At 41.9% G+C, this 13764-nt stretch overlaps 1 protein-coding gene across 2 annotated transcripts in view; it reads right to left on the bottom strand.

Moving 5' to 3' along the window:
• LOC137562596 (uncharacterized) overlaps positions 1-11374 on the bottom strand; it is a 38913-nt gene extending 27539 nt beyond the window's left edge. For both annotated transcript variants that reach the window (XM_068274092.1, XM_068274091.1), the window contains exons 1-3: positions 11295-11374; positions 5570-8260; positions 1717-1821 (exon numbers count right to left, since the gene is read on the bottom strand). In XM_068274092.1, the coding sequence (XP_068130193.1) occupies positions 1717-1821; positions 5570-8260; positions 11295-11352 (2854 nt within the window). In that variant the 5' untranslated portion in view covers positions 11353-11374. The remainder of the gene's footprint in view (positions 1-1716; positions 1822-5569; positions 8261-11294) is intronic.
• Positions 11375-13764: the final 2390 nt, after the last annotated feature.

The following is a 13764-nucleotide window of genomic DNA, read 5'->3' on the forward strand; positions in this document are numbered from 1 at the left end:
ATGTAATTGCTTGCACACTGTTAGACATTTATACATTTTAGTCATCATGTTAAATCAAATTGTAATCAGCAGTTCTGTATTTTGTATCAGTGCTCATATTTGATGTATATCATTGTCTGTATCATTATGTATCCCTTGTTTGTTTTCTTACATTGTACAGCGCCACGGAATATGTTGGCGCTCTATAAATAAATAATAATAATAATAATACTATTGCATTTCTCTGTTTGTGACACTCCGCAGCCCACTGATATCCAGAGCTGTGTATCGTGTGATTTCTGCCCTTCAGGGATTAAAACCCAACTACGTCAACTCACGGTTCCTGACTACGTTTACATATGAAATGAATTACAATTTTTCCTGAATTTCGTATTACAATGTCACATCGTAATTGCAAATTAAACTGCAAGGTTAATATAATGTGAATTTGTGCTCATCACTATGAAAGACCTGGCATGACAGATGTTTAAATGACCTTGGGAAACACATGTCCACATGTTAGATTCTCCACCAAATGGCCAAAAAATAAATGGCTCAGCCTAGTTCAGATTTTACACTGAAAAAAAGTGCTGTCTTTGTCTTCACCCCACTACACACACAGAGAAGACCCGCTGTCAGCATGCTTTCCAGTCTCTGTAGGGGGTGAGAAAAGAATACTATCAAACTGCACTGCACTTAACCCAATGACAGCTTCAAACAAGATACATCATTTGAATCTGCTTGTGCAGTGTAAACCTCTGGTGGGATGACTCATCTGGCTGCCTAGTGCAGCCAAACCAGTGCATGGGAGTAAGAAGCTAAATTTACCTGCTCCAAGAGAGTTCTTCTCTTCCTCCACCGGCGGCTCTGAACTCTCGGCAGGTCTTCTGGGTCCCGGTCACATCTGATTACATGATACAACATGTGATCGGGATCCAGGAGACTGTGTCAGTTTACAGCGCTACCCAGTGGTGGAAGAGGGGTGATGGAAGACACTCTTCTAGCAGTGGTACTGCACCGCTGACACAGTGTCCTAGATCCTGATCACATGTTGTATCATGTAATCGGATGTGACTGGGACCCAGAAGACCTGACGGGAGTTCAGAGATACGGCATGTATCATCATCCCTTTTCTACCACCAAGTGGTGCTGTAATGCTGACACGGTCTCCTGGATCCTGATCACGTCATATCATGTGATTGGAAACAAGGAGACATGTCGGGAGTACATCGCTGCCACGGTGGAGGAAGAAGACGATTCAGCCGTCAAGACAGTTATGTATTTGAGCTCCCTGACACCACTCCTACACTGTCACCACACAACCTGCCGAATCTGCCATTCTGGGGAAGGAAGACTTCCCAGTTCGGCCCTGTAGACAAATAAAGTTTAATTTAATTTGGCTGCTAAAGAGTTGAAAATAGGCAATGTTGTAATTTAGAGACTGCATCTAAAATACAGTATAAGCACTGGTTGCGATGAAACAGTGCATTTATTTATACCAGATATGGAGGAAAAGGTGGTACAAGTGATTAAGAAAGGGGTTTGGTTTAAGCATAGGGACTTCACCACTAAAAAAGAGGGACATTTGAGATTTATGACATTCATCTGGTCAAGGGCGGACTTGCAGTCAGGTCACACCAGTTTATCAGAGTGATCAATGGTGATTAATGTTATCAGAAATATACAACACACGGACCTCTCTTTTGTTCAACAATCTTTAGAACCATAAAAACTTACCTTGTCTGATTTCATCTGATATAAATTCACACCGGCTCCCATAGAAGCTCTTCCTGCAGAAGCACTTTTCATTATTCCAAGTGCCTCCATTTTCGCATTTGCCTCCTGTGAAACATTACACAATATATCAGCTTTCATAAATAATTAGGAAATAGGGCTAAAGTATTACATGCAACAGTAAAAAACAGTTTTTAGAAAAGACAGCAGAATTACATCACGTCAAGTGAGAGATGACCTTCTGTTCATGTCTTATGCAAAATAATGCTAATTACCATATTTTTCACACCATAAGATGCACCTGACCATAAGCTGAACCAAGGTTTAGAGGACAAAAAACAGGGTAAAGTAAGATTCTCAACCTGGTGCATCTCCCCCTCCTAAAATAACACAACAGTAAAAAAGGGCGCAGGAGACTAGTGGACAAATCGGGCGCCGCCATTCACTCCCATAATAAATATCGTTTAATGGGCGCCCGATAGGAAAAAAGGGCGCCGGAGAAAAATAACATTTTAAAAGCGGCGCCCGGAGACTTAATGTTTTATTACTGCTTCTCATGATTACACATTATTTAATGATTTATACATTTTTTAATATTATTTTTAAACGAAAAACAGTACAATATTTTTTTCAAACATTATTTTTAAACGAAAAACAGTAAAAAAAAATTTTTTCACATTATTTTTAAACAAAAAAAACGCACAATATGTTTTTGAAACTTTATTAATGCTTATCACAGGGGGGTCTTAGGTTTAGGCACCAACAGGGGGGTCTTAGGTTTAGGCACCAACAGGGGGGTCTTAGGTTTAGGCATCAACAGGGGGGTCTTAGGTTTAGGCACCAACAGGGGGGTCTTAGGTTTAGGCACCAACAGGGGGGTCTTAGGTTTAGGCACCAACAGGGGGGTCTTAGGTTTAGGCACCACCAGGGGGGTCTTAGGTTTAGGCACCAACAGGGGGGTCTTAGGTTTAGGCACTAACAGGGGGTCTAGGGGTTAGGGGTAGGTACAGGGAGGGTTACTTAGGCACCAAAAGGGGGGGGGTCTTAGGTTTAGGCATCAACAGAGGGGTCTAGGGGTTAGGGGTAGGTACAGGGAGGGTTACTTAGTAAAAAAAATTTAAACGTTATTATACGTTTCACTATTTAAACGAAAGATTAACGTTTTTACAATTTCCGATTTAATGCACATTATTTAATGATTTATAACTTTATAAAACATTAATTTTAAACGAAATACAGTACAATACATTTTTAAATGTTATCCATGCTTATCGTTTAAAACCCCGCGCCCTTTTTTCCCAGCGCCCCTTTTTAACGTACGCAGGGCCCCAGCAGAGTAGCTGCAACCACCAGATGTCACCCACCCAGCTGCTTTCCTCCATCCCTTACAAGCTAAGGACTACTGACAGATGGTGCCAGGTAACTCCCCTGTAAGCTGCCGCCGCCCCATCTAAAGACTAGTGGCAGCCAGGGCCAGGTGACTCCCCCATCCAATCTGTCTCCCAACCCCCACCCCATCCAAGCTAAAGACTAGTGGCAGCCAGGGCCAGGTGACTCCCCCATCCAATCTGTTTCTTACCCCCCTATCCCATCCAACCTAAAGACTAGTGGCAGCCAGGTCCCAGAGCAGGATCATCCACCAGGCAACCTAGGCAGGTGGTTGGGGCCTAGTGGGTGTCAAGGTGCCCATCTGCCACCTTTTTTTGCCTCTCTTCACCTCAGCTTACCAAAAGGATCACAAGGGGGCCCCAAATCCACTAACTTGCCTAGGGCTCTACTATATCTTAATCCCTCCCAACACATCCAAGCTAGAGACTACTAGTGGCCAGTACCAAGCAAAGTGATCCCTCTTTCCAAGAAAGTGTTCTCCCACTGCAGCCACCTCCCCATTACATGGGCGCTTGCTACGTCATCCCCATAAGAGTTGCAGAGAATAAGCGCAGTTGATGCCTCTCCTCTCCAGGCGGCATGCTCCAATGGAAGCAGCTTGTATCTTCTCCTGTATTACAATTGCCAACTGTGCTCGTAGGGAGGAATGGAGAGGAGAGTTGACAGTGGATTCTTTTTAAAGAATTGGGGCATTACTGGTACAGTACTCAACCTCTAAAAGTTTAATAATATGGCTGCAACCATTTAATCTTCAAGCTAACCTCTTTATGGTCAAACACAACAACCAAGTTTGGGTTGAAAACATTTGCTACCTAAATTACCTCTCCTTTACACGTACCTATTAAGTCAATGATTTTCAGTTGGGCACCTGGTTGGCCAAAAGACAGCTCTCTCTGCTCCCGCTGAAACTCCTGGACCATGTTAAAAACTATAACCTGTCCGAGTCATGGGGGGGGGTTGAACATGTAATTTGAGGTCCGGCTATTGTCAGCAACCACATTACAGGGATTTCTTGAGAAATCCCCCTGCGCCGCTATAGCCATAGTTAACATTAGGGCTCATGGCGGCACCCAAGTCAGGTACTAAGCAGCACCGACAAGGCGCTGAGATGACCTGATTCATCCATTGCTAGGTACAGAGTGTTAATAATGACCATTGCTCATCCTTGATCATTTTGGACACTCTTTTCCTATTCAAATATATACATGTAATTAAGGCGCTGGGAAAATTGGGTGCAAAATAAAGCCGAAAAACGGCTTACTCTGCTCCTGCCAAAGTCCCAGCGGCATTAATTATTATTCCCTCTCCAAGCTGCCATTGCGACGGGTATAAGAATCAGTTCAGCTTCCAGCTATTGCTGGTGGATGAATTACCCTCTTTTTATTGTAATTTGGGCTCCTTTTTTTGATGGCACCCAAATTACTGACTGATTGCTGCTATAGCCTTAATTTACATTACAGCCTATGGCAGCATAAGCTGCCCCAAAATCACTGGCACCCTTTTTACCTGACTCAAATCTATGCTGCTCAGCTATCTGCTCTATGTAGAACAACTTGAGTGGCTATGCATGGTTTTTCAGCATTCAGCAGAGAAAAGAGCTGGCACATCCAAAGTAAATCTTTATTGGTTCCATGCAAAAGCATACAGGCAATGTTTCGAAGCCACGTAGGGCCCCTTTATCAAGGCAATGCTGCTGTTTCCTGCCGAGTACACACCGCTGCATGCAAGTGTTTAGAGGAGCCTGACTCTACAGGAATTTTATACAGCGGCAGAAAGATTTGTGCCTCCGAGCAAGCATTGCCTTGATGAAAGGGCCCTAGGTGGCTCCAAAACATTGGCCATATGCTTTTACATGGAACCAATAAAGATTTACTTTGGAGGTGCCAGCTCTTTTCTCTGTTTATTACTGTATAGAGGGTGTAGGCTCTCTTTTTCAGCTGTTACACTCCCCTTAAAGGCAGTTTGATCCTTCAGTGTTTGGGAGACAACACTACAAGTGGTTTTTCCAGCATGCGTGGTTACTAATGACAAGTCTAAAGGTATAAGGAGACTGACATAAAGAATTTGCATAGATGCCTGAAATTATCACAAACAATCATTTTGAGTGATCAAAGTTGCACTGCAGTAAACAGTATGAGATATCTATATATAAAACAACATTCTAACTAAAATAAAAAAAACTTGACAGCTTATTTTTGTTGTTTGCTAACTTGTGAACTTTTATTTATAATCAATGCAGACTGTGCTGGATGTATTATAAAAATCACTTTGACTGCATGTCTGTTGCAAGTGCTAATTCATTAATCTGTCATCGGATTCGGCCCTCACTATGATCTAAACCTAAAATACTTTTAATAAATTGATACTGGGCCTATTTTCTCCAAAGTTTTTCACTTCACAAGATCCAGGATAAATCAATATCTTAGAACATGACTGCAATAAATAAGAATGTATTTATTTGACTCACCACCAGTGTCACTTTTTGTTGTACTGGTTGTTGAAGTTGGAATGGATGTCTGTATTGTAGACTGTCTAGTTGTGACAACTGTAGTTTCAGATGATGGAGTGGATGAGTTACTTGTAGACTGTGTTATTGTGGCAGTTGTAATCTCATTAGAAGGCCCAGCAGGTAATGTAGCAGATGAGATACTTGTGGCTTGGGTGACTGGTGTAGTTGTAGTCTCATTAGAAGATCCAGCAGGGAATGTAGCAGATGAGTTACTTGTAGTTTGGGTGACTGGTGTAGTTGTAGTCTCATTAGAAGATCCAGTAGGTGATGTAGTGGATGAGCTACTTGTGGTTTGGGTGACTGGGGTAGCTGTAGTCTCATTAGAAGATCCAGTAGGTGATGTAGTGGATGAGCTACTTGTGGTTTGGGTGACTGGGGTAGTTGTAGTCTCATTAGAAGATCCAGTAGGTGATGTAGTGGATGAGCTACTTGTGGTTTGGGTGAATGGGGCAGTTGTAGTCTCATTAGAAGACCCAGCAGGTAATGTATCGGATGAGTTACTCGTGGTTTGGGTGACTGGGGTAGTTGTAGTCTCATTAGAAGACCCAGCAGGTGATGTAGTGGATGATTTACTTGTGGTTTGGGTGACTGGGGTAGTTGTAGTCTCATTAGAAGACCCAGCAGGTGATGTAGTGGATGAGTTACTTGTGGTTTGGGTGACTGGGGTAGTTGTAGTCTCATTAGAAGATCCAGTAGGTGATGTAGTGGATGAGTTACTCGTGGTTTGGGTGACTGGGGTAGTTGTAGTCTCATTAGAAGATCCAGTAGGTGATGTAGTGGATGAGTTACTTGTGGTTTGGGTGACTGGGGTAGTTGTAGTCTCATTAGAAGATCCAGTAGGTGATGTAGTGGATGAGTTACTTGTGGTTTGGGTGACTGGGGTAGTTGCAGTCTCATTAGAAGATCCAGTAGGTGATGTAGTGGATGAGTTACTTGTGGTTTGGGTGACTGGAGTAGTTGTAGTCTCATTAGAAGATCCAGTAGGTGATGTAGTGGATGAGTTACTTGTGGTTTGGGTGACTGGGGTAGTTGTAGTCTCATTAGAAGATTCAGTAGGTGATGTAGTGGATGAGTTACTTGTGGTTTGGGTGACTGGGGTAGTTGTAGTCTCATTAGAAGATCCAGTAGGTGATGTAGTGGATGAGTTACTTGTGGTCTGGGTGACTGGGGTAGTTGTAGTCTCATTAGAAGACCCAGTAGGTGATGGAGTAGATGGATTTCTTGTGGTTTGGGTGGTTGTAGTATTTGTAGTTTCATTAGATGGCTCAGCAGATAATGGTGTGGATGAGTTATTTGTGGTCTGGGAACCTGTAACAATTACAGTCCCATTAGTTGTTTCAGGTGATGATGGAGTGGGTGGCTGTGAAGTAGATTCTGTATTTGAAGTAACTGTTGTTTCATTAAATGACTCAGAAGATGATGGGGTGGGTGAGTTATTTGTGGATTGTGTGGTTGTGGCAACTGTGTTATCATAAGATGTCTCAGTAGGTGTAAGAGTGGTTGCATTAATTGTGTATTCTGTGGTTGTTGTGTCACTTATCAAAGTATTATCAGATGTCCTAGTAGGTGTTGAAATAGATGACATAGTTGTGGATTCATATGTAGTTTCTGTAGCATCACTACTAGAAGAATAAAGCGGCAAACAAGTAGTAGTAGACTCACTAGTGGTTGCAGAAACAGTAGAAGTCACTGATTCAGTTACCAATTCTACAGATGTTGTTGTTATAGTATCAGTAAGATAATCTTTGGTTCCATCTGATGTGTTAGACATCTCAGTAGAGGTTGAGGCATTCTTAGATGTAGACACTGTGGTAGAGTCCACGGTAGTTGAAATGGTAGTGTAGAAAGTCTCAGTAGTAGTGACATAATCAGTTGTGGATTCATTACCTGAAGTAACTGATGAGTGAGATGTTGTCACACATACCCAAGAACAGGTAACAGTAGTATCAGTGGTGCTATCCCCAGGCATGGTGGAGGTCTCAGTAAAGCTAGATTCAGAGGTGTGGGCAGAACTTTCCACAGTCATTGCAGCTATGGAAAATGATGAATTGAAATATTCAGTAGAGAATGTTAGTGTTGTTTGAGACGTGTAAGTAGATCCACTTACAGTAGTGTCACTGGAGGTGCTATCTGAAGAAGGTTCTGTGGCTGTAGTGGTTTCAATAGAGGTACTGTCTGAAGAGAATTCTGTGGGTCCAGTACTAGTGACAGAGTCTGTTGTGGATTCTTGACTTGAAGCAGTGGACAAGCCAGTTGTTGTAATGCATTCAGTAGTGGTCTCAGTGGAAGTATAATCTGTGGAGCTAGAAATCGTGGAGTCAGATGTGGTAAAAGAAGCGAAGTCTGTGGAATAACAGACTGTTGTGATAATGACTGTAGAGGAGGATTCTGTGGTTGCAGTGGTTGTGACAGAGTCCGTTGTGGATTCCTCAGATGTTCCAGCTGAGCCAGATGTTGGAATACAGACAGTAGTACAACTAATAGTAGTATCAGTGTAGGTAACGTCTGACATAGCAGTTGTTGCAGTGGGGAAACTTATAGTGCTAGCACTGTCAAATGAAGTGACGCTTGTTATACAGTTTGGTGTATATGTAATAACAGTACTCTCTGATGAATAATTTGTAGGATCAGTGGTGGTTGTTGAAAGACCTAAAAATAAAGGGAAAAAAATCAAAACCCTGAGATTTGAGCATATTTTTAAAAAGTTGCATTTGTAAGTGGTGTTTCAGACTGAAAATAGCTGAAAAATTGCCATTGCTTAGAGTTTAACAATTTACATTTTTTTGGCCATTGCATTTGAGATTCTTCTCATTTGGGGAATGAGAATTGCTGCATTATTGCTCCCAAAATGCTGCCTTCATTGATTTTGTGAACGCAGCTCTCCCCATGGGGAGACACTGCTTTAGCACATTGTCGATCGCTAGCAATCGGCAAGTGTGGCGTAATTGTCCCCAACCACCCTGCCAGTGTGAAAGAGTATACAGAGTCAAACAAGTATACATACCAAGTCAGTACATACTTCCCAGCTTGCGTTTAACTATACATTATCCTTCATATAGTATTTCAAAATCTTTTTATGGTACTAAAGGGGAAAGAAAACACACTCCAGGCTTGTGCGAGAGCACTCAAAACTTTCTTTGTACCTATTAAGAATTTGTGAGAGTTGGTTTACAAAATTGTGCTCAACTGCAATGTTGCTGAAACTGCAATGTTGCTGAATTCTCTAAAAGCAGTATCTCACAAGCCATTAGGCATGTCTCCCTAATTGCACTTATCCCGATATAGGTGGAATACTAAAAGCATTCAGCATGCCTGTGTGGAAGTCAGCATGCCTGTGTGGAAGTGCATTATGGGAGATTCAAGCGTACATACTGTGGCTCTGATCCTCTCTGATGAATTGCCAGGAGATCAGATAGTGTCAAATAATCTAAGCAGGCTGAGCCCCTTGTTCTGCTCCTCAATTTTTCAACTCCTTTGTGTTCAGCACTATCATCCCTAACCCATCCTCCATGGCAACAAGAGAATGTATTGCTACCCTGTTGGCTATAGAGTACATACAGGTGCTCTCAACACAAGTAGCCTTTATAAATCCTAATATGGCTGCCAAAGGATCCCAATTCCAAAATTGGAAAACTACTGTACCTTAAGGTGGCCACTAATGGTCCAATTACTAGCAAAAAATCGTTCAAGCAATCAGAAATTCTGATCGGAAGAAAAATTGTTCACTACACCCCGAATGAACCAATCATTGCTTCCTATCGATCACAACCAATCAAGAAAATCCTAATTTTGGTTTGACAAAAATCCAATCGGACGACTATTTTTATAATCGTTCATAATGGATTGTGCCCATCAACTGAGATTATTTTCAACCAATGCGATCAGAATTTCTGATCGCTCAAACGATTTTTCGCTAGAAATTGGACAGTTAGTGGCCACCTTTAGTAAGTTCTTTGGTACTCTAATTATTTCTGTGCAAAACCAGCAGTCACCTCATGCACAAAACAAACTTATAGATGACCATCACCACAAATACAGTAAAACACCATCAGTTTCATTGTTTTTACAGTAAACATTTGTACAACACTTATTTTAGTATCTCCAATACAAAACGTTAAGTTAAAATCACTTGCATTGAAGGCCCCCTGCACACAAGACCGAAATGCATATGCAAGCTTTTAATAAAATATGCATTGTACAAGTGCTTTCTGCAAAGTCAGTGAAATCAGCCATATGCACTGTATCACAATATAGAGTTTTGCCCGCCCTCCAACCCAATCAGGTTTCACTGTTATGGCTTCTTCAGGGTTTACCCTGTAGTCTATCAACTCACCTGTATAGAACTCGGCCAAATCCCTGCTGTCGGTGACAGCAATTGTGCATGTGTACACATAGGGGCATAACAATATAGGAGCAGACCCTGTGATCACAGAGGGGCCCAGAGCTGTGAGAGCCCCCCAACTACTACTCCTTCCTTCCTCCGATATAGGGGACTGTCATCCAGATCAGGTGTTTTTGTGGCTACACTTGTTATGGGCGTGAAGATCATGATGACCGAGCTGGTTTTATGGCCCATGTAAGATTGGCCCCAGGCTGAGAAGTTCACCAAAGGGAGGCAAGGGAGGGGGTGCGAACATTGGAAGGGAGGCATCAAAGTTTGGCTGGGGAGGGGGGGCACTATGGATTGTAGTTACACCACATATGACATTTTGTAACTCTGATTTACGAAAGCTGAAGAGTAGTGAAGAGCCAGTTTTGTGCAGCAAACCTGGACTGGTTTTGTTCAAAAGTTTATTTTACTAATTTTGCTTTAAATTGCATAAAGAGAGACTGACACAAGAAACAAAATGTATACATTGTATACATGTATACATATATTCATTGTATTAAATGTGCTGGGAGAATGGGTTTTAAATGCCAATGCCAAGTAATGTTTGTAAGAGTTTGCAAGCTAAATTGTTTACCAACAGTCAACACTTTGTAACTAGTTTACTATTAGTATGAAAACAGAGTAGCAGCTCATACTGTACACTCCGCAAGCTACGTATACAACGAGCAGTATTATATCTCAGGTGCCTGAGACCACAAAACAATCCAGTGCCTTACATTCCATGTTCAGGTCTCAGCTAGAATACTTTCTGCAGGGAGTGTGTATGTCCTCCCCATGTTTGTGTTAGTGTTTACTGGGCACCCTGGTTTTCACCTACATACCAAAAACATATTGATGTTTTTGGTATTGTTGCTCCTCAAAATTGGCCTAAGAATTTCTTCTGAAGGACAGTTGGTGGCATAACTAAAAAAAACTGTAAACCCCTACAAAAGTTGTCCAAAGTATGAAATTGCACAATAGTAATAATAACAACAACCATATATTAAGTAAGCACCCTAAGGCTTACACATCCCTGTCTGTGGTCTGACGTGAACCAGGACTGCGTTGATAACCTTTGTCAACCAATAGCAGATACATATTTGTGATTCCGGGTCACAGATCTAAAATAACCCCAATGATTTTCAGCTTAACGCAGGGAATTGTGTTAAATCAAGGCTATAATAAAATTGTTCTGATCATTGAATGGCTCACTAGGAAAATTGTACCAGTTTACATACTGCCTTAGCAAGAACTGTTTGCTGGTACTGATGTCCATGTCCATGTCCATGTAAAAAGACTAACGAGATGACTTACCAGATATTAGACTTAGAAGTAGCAGCGAATACAAGTGTGGATGCCTCTGGTTTGCCATTGCTCTTCTGTCCTCTTTGTTTCCCTGTGTGTTAAAGCTTCCAAATTCTGTGGTAAGTTGTATTTATAAGAAAGAATGACGTGCTGGCAGTAGGAGGAGAAAGCATGGCCTAGTGCTGAAGGTGATATTTTAAGGCTGGTGGGCAAGCATGATAAGCATTTTATTGCTCTTAAGGTTGTGCAACTCATTTTAAAATCCATAAACTACAGCACATTACCAATGATTTCTGTGTAACTGAAGTAGTAACTGTTGTTAAATGATACTCATGAAATTGTACAAACTTCAGAAAAATTCAGGTTGACGTAGAAGAAGTCAATAAAAAAGTGTGTTCTATATATAGAACATTGTTAACAAGATGTTTGTCACAAGTTTATAACCCAAACTGGTACGGTTCCTACAAGGAAGTACGTGGCATTCACCCAAAAATAAATGGAGATTACAGGCGTAACACACAAAAAAAAAAAAACAATGACACAAACAGGAAGTAAAACGAGAGAAAACTGTACAAGTTGAAATAGTTTATTGCAGTATGATGATCTTTCTTTTTCTATGTGACAAAAAAGAATTAAAATCTGCCACAGACTCCCTCAGTGACTACTTTGGGGTGTCTACTTTCCAAAATTTGGTCACTTGTGGGGTACTTGTACTGCCCTGGCATTTTGTGGGGGGCTAAATTGTGAGCACCCCTGTAAAGCCTAAATGTGCTGATTGGACTTTGGACCCCTTTTCACAGCTAGACAGCAAAAAAAGTGTCACACATGTGGTATCGCCATTCTCAGGAGAAGTAGTATAATGTGTTTTGGGGTGTCTTTTCACACATACCCATACTGGATGGGGGAAACATCTCTGTAAATGACAACTTTTTCAATATTTTTTACACTAAATTGTACATTTACAGAGATATTTCTCCTACCCAGCATGGGTATGTGTGAAAAGACACCCCAAAACACATTATACTACTTCTCCTGAGTACGGCAATGCCACATGTGTGACACTTTTTTGCAGCCTAGCTGTGCAAAGGGGCCCACAGTCCAATGAGTACCTTTAGGATTTCACAGGTCAATTTGAGTTATTTGGTTTTCAAACTACTCCTCACGGTTCAGGGCCCATAAAATGCCAGGGCAGTATAGGAACCCCACAAGTGACCCCATTTTGGAAAGAAGACACCCAAGGGTATTCCATGAGGGGTATGGTGAGTTCATAAAAGGTTTTATTTTTTGTCACATATGTCACAGACGCTGGTATAAGAAAGTGTCTGGTTTTTTTATTCAGTTGGCAATTTACAACAGTTTTGTTCTCTACAGTAAGGCTGGGAGAATTAAAGGATCCCTCCTTCAATTTCAGGAAGAGATTGTTTCAGAACTCCTGTATCCAGGAGGAGCAGTGGCCCAACCCCAAAATGTAGTTAACCGGCTACATGAAAGACACTACCTGTATGTCTTTCCAGGTACCCCATCTCACCGTTAGAGATGACCCAAACGGTTCGCCAGCGAACGGTTCCAGGCAAACTTTGGGTGGTTCGCATTCACATGCGAATGCGAACTTTCCCGGAAGTGCACCATTAGGGTCAACTTTGACCCTCTACATCACAGTCAGCAGGCCCGTTGTAGCCAATCAGGCTACACTATCTCCTGGTGCCACTCCACCCCTTATATAAGGCAGGCAGCGCCGGCCATTATAGTTGTTCGTGTCCCTGTAGTAATTAGTGAAGGGAAAGCTGCTGGCAGACTCTCCTAGGGAAAGATTAGGTAGGCTCTTGTAAGCTTGTTAGCTTGCTCCTGGCTGATTGTTATTCCTAAATAGCACCCCACAACAGCTCTTTTGAGAGCTAATCTTGTTCTTGTGTTTAGTTTTTTTTGTACCTCCCTCTCTCTCTGATTTTGTCTTCCAGGGATTTGTCAAAAGCAAGCTCACATACATTGGCCAGGAATCGAACCCAGGTAAACTAACATTACAGGCTGAAGCCAGCAATTTCACTCATCTCTTCAACTATAAGAAAGGCCAAGGACTCAGGAGTAGCCTTAGCTACCGTAATATCTATGTTACGGCAGGGCCCTTATTACACTTTCTCTTACAGAGCTATGGAAACCATTTTGCCCATGCGATAAAGCGAGGTGCAAAAATTAAATCATGTCTAGCAGGGGGTGGTTTCAATCCATCAACCTCTGGGTTATGGGCCCAGCACATTTCTGCTGCACCACTCTGCAGTCTGCTTACATTTGTATACAATCTTCAAGTTTAAGAAGGGTACATTAGTTGAAATAGTTACACTACAATATATGTTACAGCAAGGCCTTAATGACACTTTCTCTTAAGGGGCTATGGCCGCCAATTGGCTCATGTGGTAAAGCAAAGTACACCTAGCAGAGGATGGTTTCAATCCATCAACCTCTGGGTTATGGGACCAGCACA

This window comes from Hyperolius riggenbachi, chromosome 3, assembly GCF_040937935.1.
Source record: "Hyperolius riggenbachi isolate aHypRig1 chromosome 3, aHypRig1.pri, whole genome shotgun sequence".
NCBI lineage: Eukaryota > Metazoa > Chordata > Amphibia > Anura > Hyperoliidae > Hyperolius > Hyperolius riggenbachi.